The sequence below is a fragment of the Herpailurus yagouaroundi genome, unplaced genomic scaffold (genome assembly GCF_014898765.1).
Source record: "Herpailurus yagouaroundi ecotype Mexico unplaced genomic scaffold, PumYag 77, whole genome shotgun sequence".
Lineage (NCBI taxonomy): Eukaryota > Metazoa > Chordata > Mammalia > Carnivora > Felidae > Herpailurus > Herpailurus yagouaroundi.
In genome coordinates, this window is record NW_024412388.1 from 43,152,311 (window position 1) to 43,172,485 (window position 20,175).

Genomic DNA, 20,175 nt, shown 5'->3' on the forward strand with positions numbered 1-20,175 from the left:
GCAACAGAGACAACACATGACAGCCCGTGCACACACAAAACCCATTTTTAGATTTAAGATTATATTTTAGGAAGCTCGCTAGTGACCCAGACATTACTGGCTACTCAGTGTGAGGACCGCTGTGCCACAGGCCTGTTAGGACTAGCACCTAACTCTGGCTGCCACTTTTCCAGCCTGTTTTTAGATGTATCCGGCCACTCTCAGGTACCAGCACTGTCCCTGGAGTTGCCTGGGCCTTCTCCCTGTGTTTCAGCTGACACTTCTGCAGGCCACCCGGTCCCTGTCACTGTGCATCTGTGCCAAGCTGATGTGTTCCCTGGGGGCAGGGCAGGACTGGCACGGAGCCACGTGGGGCCTGGGCCCGTGACCCATGTGTGGATGGAGCAGGGTGGGAGTGAGAGGGAGGGTGCGGTACTGAAAGAGAGCACAGAAAAACAGGACTCCAGGTGCAGGAAGGAGAAAGAAGGAAAGCCAACCTCAAGGCCCTGCCACTGACTGTGCGATTTTCCTCATCCCAAAACGAGAGCAGGGGCACTATGTTGCGGAAGGCAGGAGCGGGCTTAAGGGGTTATCTTGAGGCGATTTTTACTGAGAGCTGCATCCGTGACAGGAATCCAGTGTGCTGATGATCTGAGTTTTGTGTGACTGCACTTGAGATGTTCATTTGCGGGGGTCCGTGATTACGCGGCAGTTGGGTGGCATTGCCACTGCACGTATACAATTCAGGGTGTGGGTTACGTGCATCCCACGTGGGGTGAGAACAGGCCGCACGTTACGTGTGATGTGATGTGCGTGTTGCATACTGTGCAGCTGGGGTGGTATGTTTTTGGGTTTGCTGGCTACAGGTCCATTACCGTGGCTGCTGTGCTGTTACAGTCCCTACACCGTGCATCGTATTAGTGCATCTGAACTCCAGACTCCTGTGTCCAACTGTCTCCTCACAACCTCTGCTTAGATGTCTAAGCAGTTTTCTTACCCTTAACATGCTGAAATCAGTCTAATATTCCCCCGAACCTGCTTCTCTCACCGTCTTTCCCAGCTCTGTAAATAGCAGTCCTGTTTTCCCAGTTGTTTGGCCAAAAACCTCAGCATCATCTTTGACTCTTTTTTTCTCTCACGTCCCACATTCGATTGGTAAGTCCTGTCGTTCCAAAGAAACCCGGACCTTCAAAGTATGTCCAGTCTGTCTGCTTCTCATTATTTGCACTGCAACATCCTGGTCCAAGCCACGCTCACCTCTCTTCTGGGTTATGGCAAAACCCACTTACATGGTTTCCCTGCTTCTTCCCTTGCCCCCTACAGTGTCCTCCTAGCACAGCAGCCAGAGGAAGCCTGTGAAAGTGTAAGGCACACCGTGTCCCTCCTCGACTCAAACCCCTCAAAAGCTTCCCCCAGACTTGGACTGAAATCAAGAGTCAGCCCTTACAACGGTCTAGAAGGCCTTTGTGATGTGCCCCGAGTCACCTCTCCAAATTTATCCCCTATGCTCCTTGCTCTACTTGCACTGGCTTCCATGCTGTTATCTGAACACACCAGGCGTGCTCCTGAATTAGGGCCTTTGCACTTTCTGTTCCTTCGGCCTGAAATGCAGTTCCTGCAGATACATGCATGGCTCCTTCCTTCACCTGCTCCACGTCTTGACTCAAATGTCACCTCCTCATGAAGCAGAGGGCGTCCCTGACCACTCTACCTGAAACTGTAACCCACTGCCCTCCTGGGCCTCCCTCCCCCCTTCCCCACTTCGTATTTCTCTTTCCCTGGTAGGCCCACCTGTCATGCACTGTATTTACTTATCATATTTCTTGTCTGTCTCACTCACTAGGATGTAAGTCCCATGAGGGCAGACAGGGATCTGTGTCTGTTTTGCTTCCTGCCAAATCCCCAATGCCTACAAGAATGTTAGGTGTTCACTATAAAGAATGGAATAGGATGGATTCAGCTGGCTGAGCTGACCCACGGGTAGCTCTGCCCAGGTCACGTGCTTTGTGTGGACTACCCGTGTTGTGTGTGTAGTCTGCATGGTCCAGCTTGGGTCTATACGTCGTGAGTGGTGCATGTGCAGTCTCTGTGGGCTACACTGGGTGGCTCTGTGCGGGGTCTGTGTGGGTGTTAGTGTGGAATGTGTTGTGTGGATGACGTATACTTACAGTCTGAGCACTGTGTGTGTCACCTGCTTTCTGTGTGTGTATATGCACATGTGTACCCATCTGCTCCTCACATATGTGCAAGCACGCTGCTTTCTGTATCCTCGCAGAGCTGCCCCCTTGTTCCCCACCTTAGGGTGCCCATACCGACGGCCTTGCAGTTCTTGGTCAGCGTGTCCATCTCGTAACCCGGGTGGCACTCGCACTTAAAGTAGCCTTTGTAATTGACACAGATCTGGCTGCAGGCGTCTGGATCCTTACACTCGTCGATGTCTGTGGGGAGGAGCCCAGGTCAGAACTGGCAGGAGGATCTGCCTCTGCTTGGTGGGGGGGGGGGGGGGTGACAGGAGGGTCTCACCGCCACAGGTCTTCTGGTCCAGGAGCTGGTAGCCTGCTGGGCACGTGCACTCAAAGCCAATCTTGAGGTCAGTGCAGATGTGGGAGCAGCCGCCATTGTTGTGCAGACACTCGTTCAGCCCTGGGGAAGGGACACAGGCTCCTGAGGGTCCAGGAGCCCAGGCTAGGGTGGGGGCAGGAGAGGGGTAGGGCCTAGAGCCGAAGCAGAGACTCAGGGCAGCGGGACTCCCACAGAACCAGGATGCTCTCCAACCTCACTGAGCCTCAGTCTCATGAACCGGGTGACTAGGGAAGAGGAGGCTCAGAGAGGGGGCAGGTCCTTGGTCAAGGCCAGACACAAAGACAGGGACAAAGTGGAAGCAGAACGCAGGTCCTTTGCCTCCCAGACCAGAGCTCTGTCTACCAGAGGCAGCTTGGCTGCCTGAGTTCTTTCCTTTCACAAACACGTTTCTTACAAATCCTTCTTCCTTGTGACCTCATCGTACATGGACCACATCCAACTCTCAAGATACCCCAAGAACCCCTTCTGAAATGCCCTTGCTTAAATATCTCCAGCCTCATGGAGCCCACTTTCCTCCTAGGTAGCTGATTCCACCTGGAACAGGCCATTATAAAGCTCCTCCTCACTGGACTGGCCTTCCTGAAGCTTCTGCTTCCACTCCAGCTTTACTGGGTGGGATTGGCCAGAGTCTGACGGCTCCCTCAGAATCTCCTTTAAAGTGCTAATTTGTGGGGGTGCCTGGGTGGCTCAGTCGGTTAAGTGTCTGACTTAAGCTCAGGTCATGAACTCACGGTTTGTGAGTTCAAGCCACATGTTGGGCTCTGTGCTGACAGCTCAGAGCCTGGAGCCTGCTTTGGATTCTTTGTCTCCCTCTCTCTCTGCTCCTCCCCACTCTCACTTTGTGTGTGTGTCTCTCTCTCAATAAAGATTAAAAAAAATTTTAAGTGCTAATTTCTGGTGCCCTGCCATTCAAGAGCCTTCCTCTGGACACATTCCCTCTGTCCATATCCCTCTCTGGACAGGGCCCTGTAGTCTGCCGTCCAGAGGGAGTCTGAACAACAAAGGCTGCCCCTACTGAGCTTGTGGTTATCTAAGACCCCGGGCTTTTTCTACATAGAGCTGCTGCTTGGTCAGTTCTCTCCCACCATGAAATACAATAGATTATTTCCACCTGCTCTCCTCTCAGCACCCGTCCCTCTTCCTACACTTAGCCACAGGCCTGGTCCCAGGAATACCAACTGCTACAAAGGGTGAAGGGATGCCAGGAGGTTACCCGGTCTCCTCGTCCTCCACCCCCTCATCCTCTCTGGCAGAATCCTAGGGGACGTCAAGGAGGCCAGGACCAAGGCTCACCATGTTCTCATAGCATCTTCTGAGCTTTGCAATCCCAGAAGGTGAATTCTGCAAGCCAGGAGAAGGTGCCATGCCACCCTTCTACCCACCAGGCTCGTGCACTGCCGCTCCAGCCAAGCCAAGCAGAGCTGAGCCCGCCATGGCCATGCACATGGCTGGTCTGAGCTGCCCACCCCAGGCCATGCACAGCTGTGGGTGCCCCCGCTCCAGCCTGAGCCATGCTTAGGGAATAGGGACCCCTTTACCCCTGGGCCTCCTCCTGTTTCCCGGGGACGTTGGTGGAACTGAAAGAACAAGATGACAGCAACCCCATGACTGGAGGATCTCGGGGTGACTCAGCCAGGCCCAGCCCTGGAAAGGCCCAGCCCAGTGGGGTGGGCGGTACCATGGCAGCTTTGGGCTGGTCTGTGTGGGGATCCACCCCCGGGAATCTTCTGTCACTCCAAACCTTCCTGCCCTCTCCCATACCGTATTATCCCCCCAGTGCTGTCCATCCATCTGCTCACCACTCACCCACTGCCTCATCCATGCCCCCACTTGCTACCCCCCTTTCCCTCTCTAGGAAGCTCCAGGTAGTAGCAACTCAACAGCTGTATTTACGGAGCACTTGCCAGACTGGCATGTGTCGGATGGCCCAGAAAAGGGAAAGCTCAAAGTGGCTCAGGCTTCTATGAAAGAGGACAGCACAGAGTCCTCCAGGGCCGAGGTGCCTGGGGGCAAGAGAACGGGTCGTGGGTCCGGACTCTGTGGCCCCTGCTCTGCAAAAGCCAGAGCCGAGGCGGAGGCTGAAGGGCATGTCTGGGCCTTCCCAATTCTATGTAGCCTGGAGGCGATTGATTCTGCTGGGGGCCTGCAGGGGAGGAGGGGTGGTGGTCCAGAGGCCTGAGTGGCATCTGAGGCCCAGCAGGGAAGGAAGGGGCAGTGTCACCTTCCCCAGCACGTGCGCCTACCTGCATGCTCACACGCACCAGCTCATGTGCAAAGGCACCGACAGGCCCATGGACTCCACAGACACATTCACACAGATGCGGGGACACGCAGAGACACGAGATGCGGTTCCCTTGCCTCACTCAGAGGAGGAGCCACGGACACAGATACTGGCCTCTCACCAGCACAGAGACACAAATACATGCGTACACACTTCTCTCAGGTATGTCATGCAAAAGACCAGAAAGAAGAGATTTAGTAGGTTAGTGTCCCTGGTGAACTCCCAATCTGGGCGGGGTAGGGGGTTAGGCTCCGTTGCTCCCACTTCTCTATCCTCTTTTCCCTAGGCTTCTTCTTCTGGAACTCTACCCGGCAGGGCCCTTGGCGGAGGGGTGGGGGCAGGAGGGCCCGAGAGGAGAATCTGTCCTGCAAGCTTAGGTGGAGCCTGAGTGACCTTCACCCAACCACTCTTCCATTCAAAATCAAGTTTTAAATCTCAAAAAGGGGTGGAAATATGCCACTCCTGGGGAGTTCTAGAGAATGAAACCCCCCTGAGTGCCCAGGATGGGAGGTGCTGGGTAGAAATGAGTCTGCCAGGAAGGGAGGGTCCGATCTAGGCTCTGTCCCCCCAGGAACTCTCTGTTCAAACCCCTGACCTTGGCAATAAACCCTCCTGGAGCCCACACTGGGTTTCCAGCATGTTCAGTGAGATGTTCACTTCACCTACAGCCCAGACCCTCCTGTTCTTTTTAGCTTGGAACACACCCTGACAGCTGTAGTTATTAGGACCGTTGCCTCATTCTGCCCCTCACTCACGCCCAGCCTGTTAAGTCTTGTCTCCCAGATTGTCTGAGCTCCTCCTCGGGGTCAGGCTGGTGCTACCTTCTGCTGATTGGTCTGCCTTATCCTCACCCCAGGCCTGGCCTGAGCCAGGTGGCCCTGGGATCCACTTCAGTTGGCCACCTGCCTGCTGTCCCCTACCTCTCCCTCTGCAGGGGGCTGGCTGGGAGGCCTCAGAGGCCAGGGCCCTGGCTAAGTCAGGAGGGCAGAATTACTGAGGAAGAAAGTTTCAGAGTGAGCACATACTCAGAGGTCTGAACGCAGAAGGAGTGAGGAGGAGAGTCCGAGTTTGTGAGAGGAAGCATAATTGAGCATCCGGATTGGAAAGAAAAGGCAGTTCGATTTGTAGAGATGCAGAATGAGGCCCCAAAGGCAAAGAGCCCCGTCTGAGGCCACAGGACAGCCCACGAGTCCAGAGAGAGGGTGAGAACAGAACGTGTGCAGTATGGCAGGCACGGGCCTCCACCGGGATGCCAGGAGGGGGTGGGGGTGGGGGGTTAGTCCAGCATCCAGAAGTAGACAGGTACTGTACCACACTCTTTCAGAGGCTCATCCGACCAGTCCCGGCAGTCCCTTTGAGCATCACACACTTTCCCGCCGTCCACGCACTCGCCACTCTTACACTGAAATCTGCGGGGACCCTCACATGTTGACTCTGTCGGGCCGGACAAGAGAGTGGACAGGACCTGTGAGACCTTGGGCAGGGAGGGCTGGGCTGGGCTGGGCCAGGTCCCTGGGAGGTGAGCAGAGCTCCAGCCCCAGTCCTCCTGGTCTCTACAGAGCCCAGGACAGACAGTTGAATACAGGGCTGGTGGGAGCTCTGTTCATAGAAGTACAGAACCCCAGGGATAATCAGGACGCCCAAGCATCATCTAGCTGGGCAGGGCCAGAAGGTGGCGGTGTCTGCACCTGATCTGGCAGTACTGGGGCCCTGAGAGGGAAAAATGGGAGCCCTGTGGAGATCCTGGGGGCTAGACTGACCATCTGAAAGAGACCTGTGCCCTAGAGACCCTCCATGAGGGAGGCTGCCTCACTGCCCAACCCTTTATCCATTTCCCCAGATGACCCAGGGTCAGGGTCCCAGAGAGTCATCTGAGAATTAAGGAGGCTCCCAGCAGGGGACTGAGCTTCTTCTCACTCTGGGAAGGAAGCCACTTGGAGGCTCGGGTGTGGACAAATGGTGGGGGCTGGACTTCCTGCAGTGTCTTTTCACATCCCCCTAGGCCTCTTTCAGCTTTTTGCCAAGTCCTTTAAAATCTGGTTCTGGGGCCAGTAGGCCTCCAGGGAGTAAATCTGGGTAATTTAGGGGGCAAGGGATGCTCCAAGGGAAGACACAGCTCAGGGACCGAGGGGAGATCTCTCCAAACTCTGCTCTCTCTGGAGCCTGGGAATGCTCAGGCGTCTTCTTCGAGGAGGATGTTCCCCTTTGCCCCCAACTCCACGCACCCTGCAAGCAGCCAGCTTCGTCACTCCCGTCCAGACAGTCCTGTTCCTGGTCGCAGCGCTTGATTGTAGGGACACAAGTCCCATCCCCACACTGGAACTCATCCCCACGGCAGGTCCCCAGTGCTGCCAGGAGAGGGCAAGGAAGGAGCGTCAGGGCCAACACGGTGTTGGAAAAGCTCTCCTCCCCCAGCCCCAGCCCCCATCCACCCCTGGCAAGAACAGAACCGGTGGCTGAGCTTGGGAGTCCTGACAGGACACCTGGCCAAGGCACTTCCAGTATACAGATGGGGAGACTGAAGCTCAGAGAGGGGGAAGGCCTCACCCAGGATCACACAGCACTCTGGCTGGCAGAGCCAGTCTAAAACTCAGGTCTCCTGTTTTCCCATCCACTGCCTCTCCCCAGGGCCACCCATCTACAGCCAACACGTGGCCTTTTTTTGAGTGTTGGTGTTCATTGGTTAATGACTTCATCCCTTCAGCAAACCCTTCCTGAGTGCCCACTGCATGCGGGGCACTATGTGGGGTGTGGGGAACCCAGAGGCTACTGAGAGGCTCTCCATCCTCTAGGAGCTCAAGGGTGCCGGGGGGGTGGGGGGTGGGGGGTGCTGAGGAATGCACAGAGGACATCACAGAGTCGGCCACGCTGTAGGATAGGGTGGTTCAGGGTAGCCCAGGGGGAGAGACCCAGCCCAGCTGGGAGGATTGAGGCCTTGAAGGACAAGCAAGCCCAGCAGGTAAGGAGGGTTGGGGGAGCTCCTGAGTGTTTCAAGGTCTCGGGCATTGGAGCCATCGGGCAGGGAGGGGCAGGGGTGGGAGGCATGACAAGGAGGGCAAGACCAGAGAAGACCCTTGACCTGTGGGGTTAGACCTGAGCCGCGCAGCTTTAGAGCCTTGGGGACCTCAAACAAGACTCCACCTTCTCCAAGCCCACGCCCCACCGTAACCCAGGTAACCCGGGCGGGCGGGGCAGGCGCCCCGGAAGCCCGCACATCTGGCCGGCCGGAAGGGGGCGGCGGGGCCGCGCAGGGGCCGCGCAGTACGGGGGGCGGGGGCTTACGGCAGTCGGCCTCGTCCGACTTGTCCTTGCAGTCGCGGTCGCCGTCGCAGCGCCAGCCCAGGTGCACGCACTCGCCGCTGCGGCAGGCGAACTGGGCGGCCGCGGCGCAGGAGGCGGGCGCGGCGGTGGCCCCGGGGCCCGCACGGCCGCACAGCTCGGCCGCCTCGTCCGAGCGGTCCTCGCAGTCGAACTGACGGTCGCAGACCCAGCGCTCGGGGATGCAGGCGCCGCCGCCGCCACCACCGCCCCCGCAGCGGAACTCGCGGGGCCCGCAGGCCGGGTCGGCGCAGCCGCGCTCGTCGCTGCCGTCGCCGCAGTCGTCGTCGCCGTCACACACGAACACGGCGGCCAGGCAGGAGCGGTTGCTGCACTGGAACTCGTGCGGGGCGCACACTGCGCGGGACAGAGAGCCGGGTCGGCCCGGCGCCCCGGCCCCTCCGGCCCCGCTGCAGGGGCCCTGACCCTCGCCCACCGGCCGCATGCGCTCTGCGGGGCCCGACGGTGGATGTGCCGTCAGGGACTGCACAGGGGGCTTCCAATCCGGGGCCATGCAGGGGGGTCTTGGGCAACACGCTTGCCCACGCTTGCCCTCCCTTGAGCCTCCGTAGCCTCACTGGGAGCGAGAATTCCCGTCCCGCCTCCAGCATGGCGGCAGGGCACTGCCTGTCTTGAAGGGCCTTGTGATATTCCTAGGAAATACCTAACGTGACACTGACCTTTCCCAGGTAACGAGGTCTGGAGCTGTCTCCTAACAGCACAGCTCCAGGACCCTTCCCCCCCACCCCCCTCCCTGGCCCACACTATCCCAGTTAAGTCCCCTGGCCTGGCATCCAAGGTCACTGTCACGGAACCACTGCTCTACCCCAACACCTCACTCCTGCACACACCGTGGCTTCAGCCATACTAGACTATCTGCCCACCTGCTCACCTCCAGGTCTTTGCCCAAGCTGTTCCATCTGCTGGGTGCTCACCTCTTGCCCACCACCGTCTCAATTTTACAATGAGGAGTTCTCATCGTTCAGGGGCCCCAATTCCACCTCTTTCACAACACACTTTGGCTCTCCTACTTGGGAAGCCTCCCTCCACCTCTGCTTTCCTTTCGGGTGCCCTTCACAGCATGCTCAAGTGTCTGGGCCTGATGACCTTCTCTGTCTCCCTTGTGACAACCGCATGGACAGGTTCTGAGACTGACCCAGCTTTGTCCTGAGGGCCTGGCACAGAGCTCCGGGCAGTGCACGGTGTGGAGCGGATGGATGCTGGACCAGCCCAGGTGTGAGGGGTAACTAAGGGATGTGCAGTAGTTAAGGGCATAGGTCACTGGCCCTGCCTGGGGCCCTGGGCTTCCTCTCTCTGGTGAACTGCTCGGTTCAGAACCTGGGAGGGCCTTGGAGACCACCAGCCCAACCACTAGTTTACCGATGGGGAAACTGAGGCCCAGAGAGGAGCAACTTGCCCAGGGTCGCACAGAACCAGAACTCAGGTTTGGGGCTCTTCTCTCCTACTCTGACCCCTCTCAGCTTTCTGGTTTTCTTCTCTTTTCCTGGAGTGTAAGCTGTTTTCCGAGCAGCGACCTCTTCACCTTTGCCTACTTCATTCCTTACACAGAGGCCATGAAAAAGCGTGGGGACCCAGGTGGGACATGAATGCAGTGGCTATGGCCTTGGGTAATGTGGTGGTGGCAGCAGCACCAGATCTGTCCACATGGGGGCGCCAAGAGTCTGTTTTAATTTTTCTGATAGAAAAAACGTCATTTTTCATTGTTACTGGACATAAAATAGAATGATGTCTTCAGTTTCACAATGTAGGCAGCTCCTCATGTGTTGCTGACGGCTCTATCAAGTTTCTGACAGTTGCTTTTTTCCCCCCTTCTGGGCTTTTGGGATGTTGGGGCACTGGTGGGAAAAGCACACATTACCTTGTGGTGTCTGCCCCTCAAGATTACTCAGATGCCTAGATTAGCTCCCTTCTTTCCTGCCAGACTCAGCTTGCACATGTCTGGGGGGAAGGACTCACTAAGTTTAGCGTTCTGGGAAGATGTGCTTCTTTATACTGAGTTCTCCCTGAGGTTCAAAGCTGACAGCAATATCGAGAGCCATATTCTCAGATCTGCATCCAGAGACCCCACTCCCAGCACTCACAAATGGAAGCAGCTCTGAGGGAGGAGAGAAGGAGAATTCTTCCTCTGCCCAGGTGGTTGGGAGCTATAGCAGAGACACTCAGTGAGACCTTCTAACGCCTCCCCTCACCTCCCCATCTCCCTCCCAAGACGTGCCCTAGTTAGAGATACTCCCACCCTGTGCAATAGGGGCTGATGGCCCTTAGAGCTGGGGAAACATCTGATTATGGGTGGGTAAGGAGGGAAGTGGATTTTCATTGGCCAGCGAAGCTCCGCAAAATCATCACAGCTGAAGAAACAGGCCAATGCCATCACCAGGGCTTTGAAACTGCTGGCCCCAGCCAGGATCTCCCCCCCCACACCCAGATGCTTCCTGCTTCAGACACCTCAGAACTCCAGACTTGGAATCTAGAATGCTGTGACTCAAAAGGCTCCAGAGAGCTGGCATTTCCTCTGGGCTAGGGAGGATGGAGAGGATGTAAATATAGAGGCTGGTGGAGGAAGTGGGGTAGGAGGAAGTGGTGGGTAAGTGCCTGGCAAAAGCCCCCATAATACTGCAAACCACCCCTATCTCAGCCCAGCCTTGCAGCCTTGTTATCAACAGCCAGTCTGTCTCCCCTATTAATCATGAGTTCCCAGAGGGAGGAGCGCGTAGGATTCACCTCCTCATCCTTTCAGAGCCTGGCTCCAGGCCTGGCACACAGGAGGTGTCCATCGAATGGAAACAAGCATAGCCCCACTGGCCCAGGACCTGCTGGCCTGCTCCCTGGGAAGGAGATAATCCTGTGTTTGAAGCTCACTGATGTGGAACTACCCCAATGACCACTTCCATCTGTCCCTGCCGAGGCTGCTGGGGATGTCTTCCCTGCCCTGTGACATTCGAGCTCACCAGTCTGAGATTTCAGCATCAGACGTCCTTCACACTTCAGGAGTCTGCCCCTCCCCCTGGCACCACCAGTGCCCTGGCCCAGGCGGCCACCATTACTTGCCACGTCCCAGCTCTGGCCCCCTGCCCTCGCTCGGAGGTTGGTGGAGACGGATGGAATGGATGAGCAGATGTCAGATATGGTAGAAGTACTCCTGGGCTTGGCTATCGAGAGCGGGATTTGAATCTCAGTTCCATCACTCAGCCTTGGGTGCTTTTTCCTCACTTGTCTGAGCCTCAGTTTCCTCACCCGTAAAATGGGAATGATCATGGCTGCTCGTGAGGTGGTTGTGAGGATGAAAGCAGGAAATGTCTCTCCAGAGCGCCTGGCCATTACTAGTGTCCTGATCGTTACCCTTTGCTCTCCACCCACCGAGCCCCAGAGAGAAGGCCCCTCCCAGAAGTGGCTGCTGCTCCCCAGTGCTGCCTGACCCCCTTGTAGACCCCGCGACCTAACCCAACTCACAGGTGGCACAGCCGGCCTCGTCTGCTCCGCTCTCACAGTCCTTCTCCCCATCGCAGCGCCACGAGGCGGGCACACACTTGTGGCTGGCAGGTCCACAGCTCAGCTTCTCTGCGGGACACACCTGTTTGGCTGTGGAGACAGACACAAGGGCATGGCTTAGGCAAGGGGGACCCGGGGCATGGGGCCAACCAGTCCTACTGCCCGACTCCGGCCACCTGGCCTGAGCCCCTGGGAATCCATCAGGGCCCTCCTGCCCAAGGTTCCGGTTTCTTCATCTGAAAAGCAGCCACTGTCTGCCCCTGAGACCCTCCGAATCCTACATCCGATCCCACCACTCCCTGTCTAACGCCCTTTGGCGGGCCCCTGGCCCCTGGCACTCAAGCCTCCCTGACTGCCTCACCAGCCCCACCCCCCTCCCTCCAAACCTCCCCTTTCAGCTCCAGCAACGCAAAGCTGCACGCTTCTCTGTCATCTCCCCTCTGTGTGCCCTGGGGTGAAATATACTCCAATTTAGCCTCGGTTTAGCTTTCAGATCAGTGACTCGGCGATCTGAACCTGTGGATTTGGAGGGCTCACCAAAGCCCCAAGAGCTCCCTCGGTGCAGCCCACCCCCTCCTGGCTGCTCCCCCAGCAGTGGTGCCGAGCCTGCTGTTGCGAGCAGTGCTGTGCGGCAGGGCCCAGCGGGACCACACAGCTATAATTACTGCAGCCGCAATCAGAGGCTGACTCAATCAGGGGCCTGAAGCCCCAGGGTTGATTCTCAATTTGGAAGAAAGAATGAGAACCCTGATCAGGGCTGGGGACGGCGCTCATCCTGAGCGTCCCAGGATGAGCCACGTGACAGACCCAGCTGTGGTAGATGCATTTCGGACCTCCGTGGCTGGCTCCCTACTACCTTCCAGGGTGTAAACTCAGTCGTCTCTAGGACGTGCCAGGCACCGAGCTAGGCACTCATTTCATCTTCACAAAAACCCAGCAGGGCGAGGATTATATCGAGGCCTCCAGCTCGGAGGTCGAGTGCATGGGCTCCGGAACCTGGCTTGCTGGGCATGGATTCAGTCACTCACTGGCTATGTGACCTTGGTCAACAGTCCTCACCTCGGTGCCGATAGATTGGGGAGGATACTATTCCCTGGCCCATAGGATTGTTATGACTCCCAAGTTAATGTCTGTAGGGCACTTAGAAGCACACTCGGCCCAGTGCTCACTTATGATTATGCACTCTCCTCCAAATGAACAGAGGAGCACTTGTCTCTTCACTCAGCGAGTATCTATTGGGTACTGCTGTGTACCAGACATGGTGGTAAGCCCTGGGTGCTAGTCACACAGCTGGTAAGAACTGAGGGGGGACTCAAAGTCAGCTGTGTCCGATGCCGGGCACTTGGCAGAGTCCACTGCACCTGCAGGCAGAGGTCACTCTTGCCTCCCCCTTCAACTTCGCTCTCTCATCCCCGACCAGGTCCCCTTTCTCTGCTTCCATAGCAGGGAGGAAGTGGCACAAGAGATGGAGAAAAGGGCAGGTGAGATGGGAGAGGGGGCAGCTGTTTGAGGAAGGGCCCCCAGACACTACTATACCAAGGGACAGGAGTACCTTGGACCCCAGAGTTATCCATAGGAATAGATGTCATGAAATACGAGGCACCCTGCTGGGAACACAGGATTCACAGGATTCATTTTATGGAAATTCCACTTTCCAAATAACTGTTGCATAGAGCCCTAGAGAGCGCCGACACTCAGATCTTCTACAAAGACTGCCTTGCGGGGCGCCTAGCTGGCTCAGTCAGTTAAGCGCCCAACTTCAGCTCAAGTCATGATCTCGCGGTCCATGGGTTCCTGTGTCGGGCTCTGACAGCTCAGAGCCTGGAGCCTGCTTCGGATTCTGTGTCTCCCTCTCTCTCTGCCCCTCTGCCACTCCTTCTCTGTCTCTGTCTCTCTCTCTCTCAGAAATAAATAAACATTAAAAAAAAAAAAAAAAGACATTCTGCAAAGGCTGCCTTGGGGCAGGGTGTAGGGTGGTGAAGGAGGTCTGGCAGCTGGGAGGTGGGGCCCTTCCGGAGCACCTCTATTACCCCTGCACTGTAGGACCCCAGTACGCACAAGAGGGAGCTGAAGCCAACCAGTGTTTCTCAGATTCCTGACTGTAGGCTGGGGTGTGGGGGCTGTGGGAAAAGCAGGTTCCTGGGCCTGGCTCAACTTAGGCTGAGTCCAGACTTTGAGGGCAGAGCCCAGGAATCTGCATTTCAGTAACGCTCTTCAACCCCTGGTGATTCCCATGCACCCCATTTGAGAACCACTGGGTTAACGTTCTGCAAGTCTAAAAGATATAGGATATGTTATCCGTTTTAAATTCATTCCTATAAAAGCGATAGAAGCATTCTGTATGCGTGCAAGCTCCCGAGAGAGCAATGAGACAGAGGCACAAGGTGACCGTTTACCCCTGAGCCAGGCCTCAGGAAACAGAACTTCACGGGGAGCTGGAAGGAAGCCGTATTTACTGAGCACCCACGGTGTGCCAGGCTACTTCATTTTCTCATTTCACCCTCACCCTCCCAGATGAGCAGGACAGAGGTGCCAGCTCCAAGGGCGCCATTCACAAAGATCTTCATAGCAGCACCCCTGGGGTAGAGCAGGGCAGCAGGCCTTCAGGTAAGCACTCCATTCTGCAGATGAGGAAACGGGCTCAGAGAGACCAAAGAACTGGCACAAAGATGCACAGCAGGTGAGAGGCAGAGGCAGAGGCAGAGAGGCTTCTGACTGAAGCCTGCCCTTTCCATCAAAGCCTGCACGCCCCCGTGGATGGAGAGGTAGACTGAACTGGCCCCAAACTCTACACCCAAAAGCCCAGGTGACTGAAATGGCCCTTGACCGTCCTCCCTACCTCTCGGGGCCTGGTTCTGCATACCCCAGTGCAGCAGGCAGCCGTTTGAACTTTTAATGAATATTTATATAGTTAATTGCATAACCTTTCAGCAAGGACAATGATTAAACAATCCGTCTGCTTCCTTTCTTTATAATTAATAAGACATTTGCTGTGTCCTTAAATAGACAGCTCTAATTATAGGCTCCGGAAGATTCAGCAGTGCCTGACACCAGCCCTCGTACCCTCAAAGAGCCAAGACACCATCCTGGAATGCTAGGACCCAAGAGGTCACATCGAGGAACACCCACTATAGTGACAGCAGTCAGAGACCCAGCGAGGGGAGGGACCTGCCTAGGCTACTGAATATCAGGTATTCCAACCACCTCTCTCTCCTAGAACCTCACCGTCTCTGTTGTAATGCAGCTCTTCTCCGAAGCTAGCAGGCGAACCTCACTTTCCAGGCTCCTGGGCCAGGCCTCCTCACTGCCTAGCCCCAGGAGGCTGGTCCGGGCTGGCGTACAATATCCCCTTATGAGGCGAGTGCTCTTACCACCTCCATTTTACAGACGAGGAGAGCAGAGCCCAGAGAGGGTACGTCGTTGGCTCAGAGTCTTGTGGAAAGAGGCAGAGATGGACTTTGAGCCCAGGTCTCTTACCTCCAGACACACTGCTTAACTTACTGCACTTAACCACTGCCCGTGAGAAAAGCAGGCCCCATTGGTCCCCACCAGCACCTCTGGGCTGGAGAGGGATCACCAGAGGAAGGAGGCTCCCTGGGCCTTTCCTCAGGTGGGGACCGCAACATGGCCACCTATTGTCCACTTTCGGGATAACTGAAGCCAGAGATCCCCCCCCACCCCGCCCCAGGCAGCACAGTGCAGGACAAGGAGCATGAATGTGTTTTGGAGTCGTGCACACCTAGGTCCAAAACCATCTATTAACATGAAGCAGGTCAGCAAGTCACTTAACCTCTCTGTACCCAGGTTCGACCTGAAAATAGGGTAACATAATCCCCTAGAGTTGGTAGATGGTTTAAATGAGGAAACATGGAAATCTCTACACTCAGAGCCTGGAACAAACTCAGAAACCAGTTGCCCCTGTTTAATGAAAGGCAAACGCACAGTGCTGGGAGGGCCCCGGTCTCGTTCCTGGGGGTACACATCATCAGAGTCCACATGGCCCACCACGATGACGCGCTCTACCCAAACGCCTCTCTCTGAGAAAGATGCCCCGAGGAATGCCTTGGCTTGCTGTCAAGCGTCCCAGAGGTTCTGAGAGGCAGGAGGAAGAACCCCCCCCCATCTCTCAGATACCAGGAATCCTCCAAAGCCGGCAAGGGCGTGAAATTGCATGCTGGAGTGGCTGTAGGCATTATCAATTCCCAGAGAATCCTGCCCCAGAAATCCAATCCATTTTAATTTATGACTTCACAAATTAATAAAAAGAGAAATGTCTGTCGAAATAAAAGAATGAAGGTGTTTGATGGCCGCTTAGTGAGCAAGACGTCTGTGGTGTCAGGTCATGTGAGGCTTAGGGGCAGACGACCTCCAGATGGGGATGGGCAGCTTTAGGAGGGCCAGGGACTAAGGGGGTGGGGGCTACCAGTGTCCTGCTGCTGGCAGGAAGCAAAGCATGGGGCCATCCCGTCATGCAGGAGAGGTCACACCCATGGTCCTTCCCATGGGCTCAGGTGAAGTCCTTCTAGCTGGTCAGCCTCTAACTTGCTAGGTGATCTCCAAAAACCTCCAGGCCTCCACTTACTGATCTATGGTAGGAAAGTATACTTGGTTCATCAGTAAGGTCCCCCTTCCAGTGGAAAGGTTCTAAGACGGTGAACAAAATCCCATTTTCAGTAATCAGTACCCAAAGTTGCAACTCACTCACCTTGGACCAACCTCCCCACCCCTACCCTGTACCCCTCCCATCATGTGCCTGGAGGTGGGTGAGAAGCTGTCTCCAATCAAGTGAGCTATAATTAGAGCTAAAATGCTACTTTCATTAGGCAAATGTCCCAGGCTTTCCTACTGTGACTCTTGGCCGTATCTGATAGACACAAAACCCAGAACCAGAAGGAAGGAGAGCCAGGAGAAATCCCAGCCAGCTAAGGGCAGATGACATAGTGGGGGAACACAAGAGCATGGGGACCTGCTCCCAAATGCCTTTCCCTCTCTATGCAAACCTCCTACGTATTCTAAAATGTGAAACTGGTGTATGTGGGAGAGAGAGACTGGGATCAAGATGCAGTAATAAAAGTAGCACTGCCGTTTACTCCAGCACTGATGCTTTGCCACATTTTTTTCATTTCATCCATGTAACCCCATAAGGCAGGTGCCATCACTCCATTTTCCAGATGAGTAAACTGAGCCATAGGGAGACTGGACAACCTGCCTGAGGTCTCACAGGACCTGGACCCAAATATATCACACAACCAAACCCACTATACTTTACTATTGCCTGGAATCTTTCTTTGAGCTGGCATAGTCCTTAGGAACCTGGTAGGCTATAGAGGCGAACCTGGTAGGCTGTGGAGGTTGCTATGGCAACACCAGTTAACACCAGTGGGTCAGCTACCAAGTTCCCCATTTGGTGGGGAGGCAGTGAGCAAGCCTGCTACCAGGTCCTGCTGCCCCCAATTCTGCCAGTCCCTTGAAGTCCCACTCTGGCCCACCTCCTCCAGGCAGCCCTCCTTACCCACAGGCCTTGCCTGCCCCTGACCAATGTAACTTGGCACAAGAAGTGGGATCCTGGGCCTTGTGCCCCGGCTGGGACAAGGAAGGTGCTAGGAGTCCAGGAATCTTAGATCATGGTCTTTGGAATTATGAGACGTTAGAAATTGAGGCCCGAAGAGGGATGGGAAAGTGTGCAGGATCTCACAGCAAATTCACTGGGAGAGTCCAGAGGAGAGCTGGGCCTCCCAACTCCCAGGGTGCAGCCTTGAGTCCTGCTCCCACGGGCACTCCGTCAAGCCTGAGAGCCTGACGAGCCCACTCGTCTTCTATCACAGAAGGCCGACCAGCCACAAGCAACCTGTGCGTCCTGGAAGCAAAGCCCCCAACTTCTCTGGGCCTCTAGTTATTCAACTGTGGGCACAAAGTAGACCTGGGAGGCAGGAGGGGGGAGGCTGGAGAGCCCCTGCCAAGGGATAGATAGGAAGGCAGCAACTGCTAGAGGGAGAAAGCCAGAGGGAAATGGGGGGCAGGGCAGGGAGGAGAGGGAGGGCGAGAGGGAGGATGAGGAGAGGGGCAGGCAGAGGGGGGAGGCGGTCCAAGAGAGCAGGGTGGAGAGGACTCCAGAGATAGGGTAAGGGAAGATGAAAATGTACACTCACACAAGGAGGCAGAGACACAGGGAGAAGGGGGAGCCTCGCTCTCAGGCAGCAGGACAGACCCCAATAATAATGGTGATGAAGCTCCCCCCACCCCCCTGCTGCCTCCTTCGTCCATGGTGACTGCTGGAGTGGGTTGGGATGGCCCAACTGGCTGACTACAGTCCCCCTGCAAAGCCCCCTGTGGCCACAGCCCCTTCCCCCCACACACACTCCCAGCCATATGCAACTCTGCCCCTTGTTAGCCCGGCAGCCTCCGGCAAGTGGCCAAACCCATCCTGGCCTCAGTTTCCTTCTCTCTAAACGGGGATCCGAAACTGCGCTGAAGATGAGAGTCACAGTGGGCGTGGCTAGGCTTTGTTCCTTCTGCAGCTCAGGAGGAAGCTCAGGACAAGCTCCAGGACAGGTTGGCCGCGTGGGGAGTACGAAAAGGATAGGGCGGATGGCCTGGCCAGGGAAGGCAGAGGCAGCCGCGCAAGGAAATGAGGGAGCCTCCTATCTTGGGCCAGGGTTGCTCTTGCTCTCCCTTTCTCTCTCCCTTTCTCTCTCTCTCACGAGGAGACCGCTAGCTCTGTTGCTAAGAGATGAGGAAACTCAGTTATCACCAGCCACAGCCCTAGACAGGGACAGGACGCAGGCCTCCACTGTCCCCACCTCTGCATCTGGGGCAGATGTGACCCCTGAGGAGTGTGACTTGGGTGTTCACCAGCCCTACCCTCCTCCACGTGCTCCCCCCTCCCAACCTTTTGTCTCAGTTTTACTCTGCTGAGGCTCTGCCTCAGGACCCCTGGGTCCTTCCCCGCCCCCTTCTCATCTCCTTTTTAATTTAACAAATGTCATGGAATGACCTGCCGGGTGTGAGTTTGCTTTGAGGATTAGGGCCTGGAAAAGAAATCACGGAGAGACAAAGCCCTGAGTGTGGGAGGCGGGCCTGGCGCTTGGCTCTGGCCCTCTGCCTCACCCCTGGTTGCCCCTGCTGCCACCCAGCCTGCCATGGAGGCCAGGGCTCCTGGGTTCAGCCAGCTCAGGGCAGAAGAAAGAGCAGGGGCCTCAAAGTCCTGGCTGGGTAGTCTTGCACAAGTCTCTCAACCTCTCTGAGCCTCAGTGTCCTCTTTTGCAAAGGCTGCTGTGAGGAGAAGATGAATTAATGCACACTAAGCGCCTAGCACACAGTAAACATGTAATAGGCTCCTGCTGTTACCAGTACTGCTAGAATTATGATCAGAACCCTCCAGAAAAATTGTGTGTGTGTGTGTGTGTGTGTGTGTGTGTGTGTGTGGCAGAGAGCCCCAGAGGATATGCTCTGGGTGCTTCTGGGCAGAAGGGCTGCTTCTAGCTCCTGATGCTCCAGGAGCAGGGCTCAACCTGCAAGAGGCCTGTGAGGAAGTTACCAGAAACTAGCACTGGATACACCTGGCTCTTTGCCAGGGGCCCCCCAAGGGTGTGGCAGAAGGTCAGTGTGGAGTTGTGTCTGACAGATTGCCTCACTTGAACCTCCCAACCTCCCAGCAAGGAAGCTCTGATGAGGAAGCCGAGCCCCACCCCCCTCCCCAACCCCAACCCTCCCCACATGCAGCCCCCTCCCTCAGCCCTAGGGCCAGGACTCACTGCACGTGGTCTCTGCCTCATCGGAGCCGTCGGGACACTCCTCTTCGCCATCACACTTCCACCTCTCCGGGATGCAGTGGCCGTTGCCACAGGTGAAGTCGCTGTCCGCACAGGTCTTCTTGGCTGCGGGGCAAGGAAAAGAGCGTGAGGGGCCTGGTGGGCACAGGTTTTCTCAGGATACAGTCAAGTGGCACTGCGGTGCCCAGGATGTGCTCTGTCTGAAAGCGGGACCCTATGACCTCCCACCACCCCACCAGGCCACGTAGTGCCTCGCCTACCAAGACAGGACAGGAGAGAAACGCTTAGTCATTCCCCAGGCATCTGCTGAGCACCAGGTGGAGGCAGGTGACGCCTGGCCCTGCCTGCAAGTTCAGGAGCTCAGGTCCAACAAGGGTGACAGGACCCATCCACCAAGGGACTGCCCGTTCCCCTGTCATATTCCTCTTCCCCCAAAGTCCAGTTCCACTGCCACCACCTCCAGGAAGTTTTCCCCCATCACCGATGGCAGTTACAGTCACCCCTTTAGCCATTTCTCAGTCCCTTTACTGGCCTGTCCTGCTCCCCCCAACCAGGCCCCTCTGGAAGCACCAGGGAGCTGTTGCTAATGAATCCTAAAAGCAAATGATTACTCTGAGACAAGATTAATGAGGTATGTTCTGTTTGGAGTGATGAAAAGAGCATCTACTGGGTAAGAGACCCAAATCAGTCTCCTAAGAGTAAGAGGCACTTAGACACTCTGGAAGGGAGGCT

At 56.2% G+C, this 20,175-nt stretch overlaps 1 protein-coding gene across 8 annotated transcripts in view; it reads right to left on the minus strand.

The window, feature by feature from the left end:
• Positions 1-20,175, minus strand: part of LRP8 (LDL receptor related protein 8) — an 80,272-nt gene that overhangs the window by 24,884 nt on the left and 35,213 nt on the right. For 2 of the 8 annotated variants that reach the window (XM_040470306.1, XM_040470303.1), the window contains exons 3-9: positions 19,426-19,548; positions 11,633-11,761; positions 8,126-8,518; positions 7,069-7,191; positions 6,155-6,277; positions 2,503-2,622; positions 2,292-2,417 (exon numbers count right to left, since the gene is read on the minus strand). In XM_040470306.1, the coding sequence (XP_040326240.1) occupies positions 2,292-2,417; positions 2,503-2,622; positions 6,155-6,277; positions 7,069-7,191; positions 8,126-8,518; positions 11,633-11,761; positions 19,426-19,548 (1,137 nt within the window). Of the gene's footprint in view, positions 1-2,291; positions 2,418-2,502; positions 2,623-4,100; positions 4,140-6,154; positions 6,278-7,068; positions 7,192-8,125; positions 8,519-11,632; positions 11,762-19,425; positions 19,549-20,175 lie in introns of all 8 variants that reach the window. The other 6 variants (XM_040470307.1, XM_040470305.1, XM_040470310.1 and 3 more) reach the window with 4 other exon arrangements.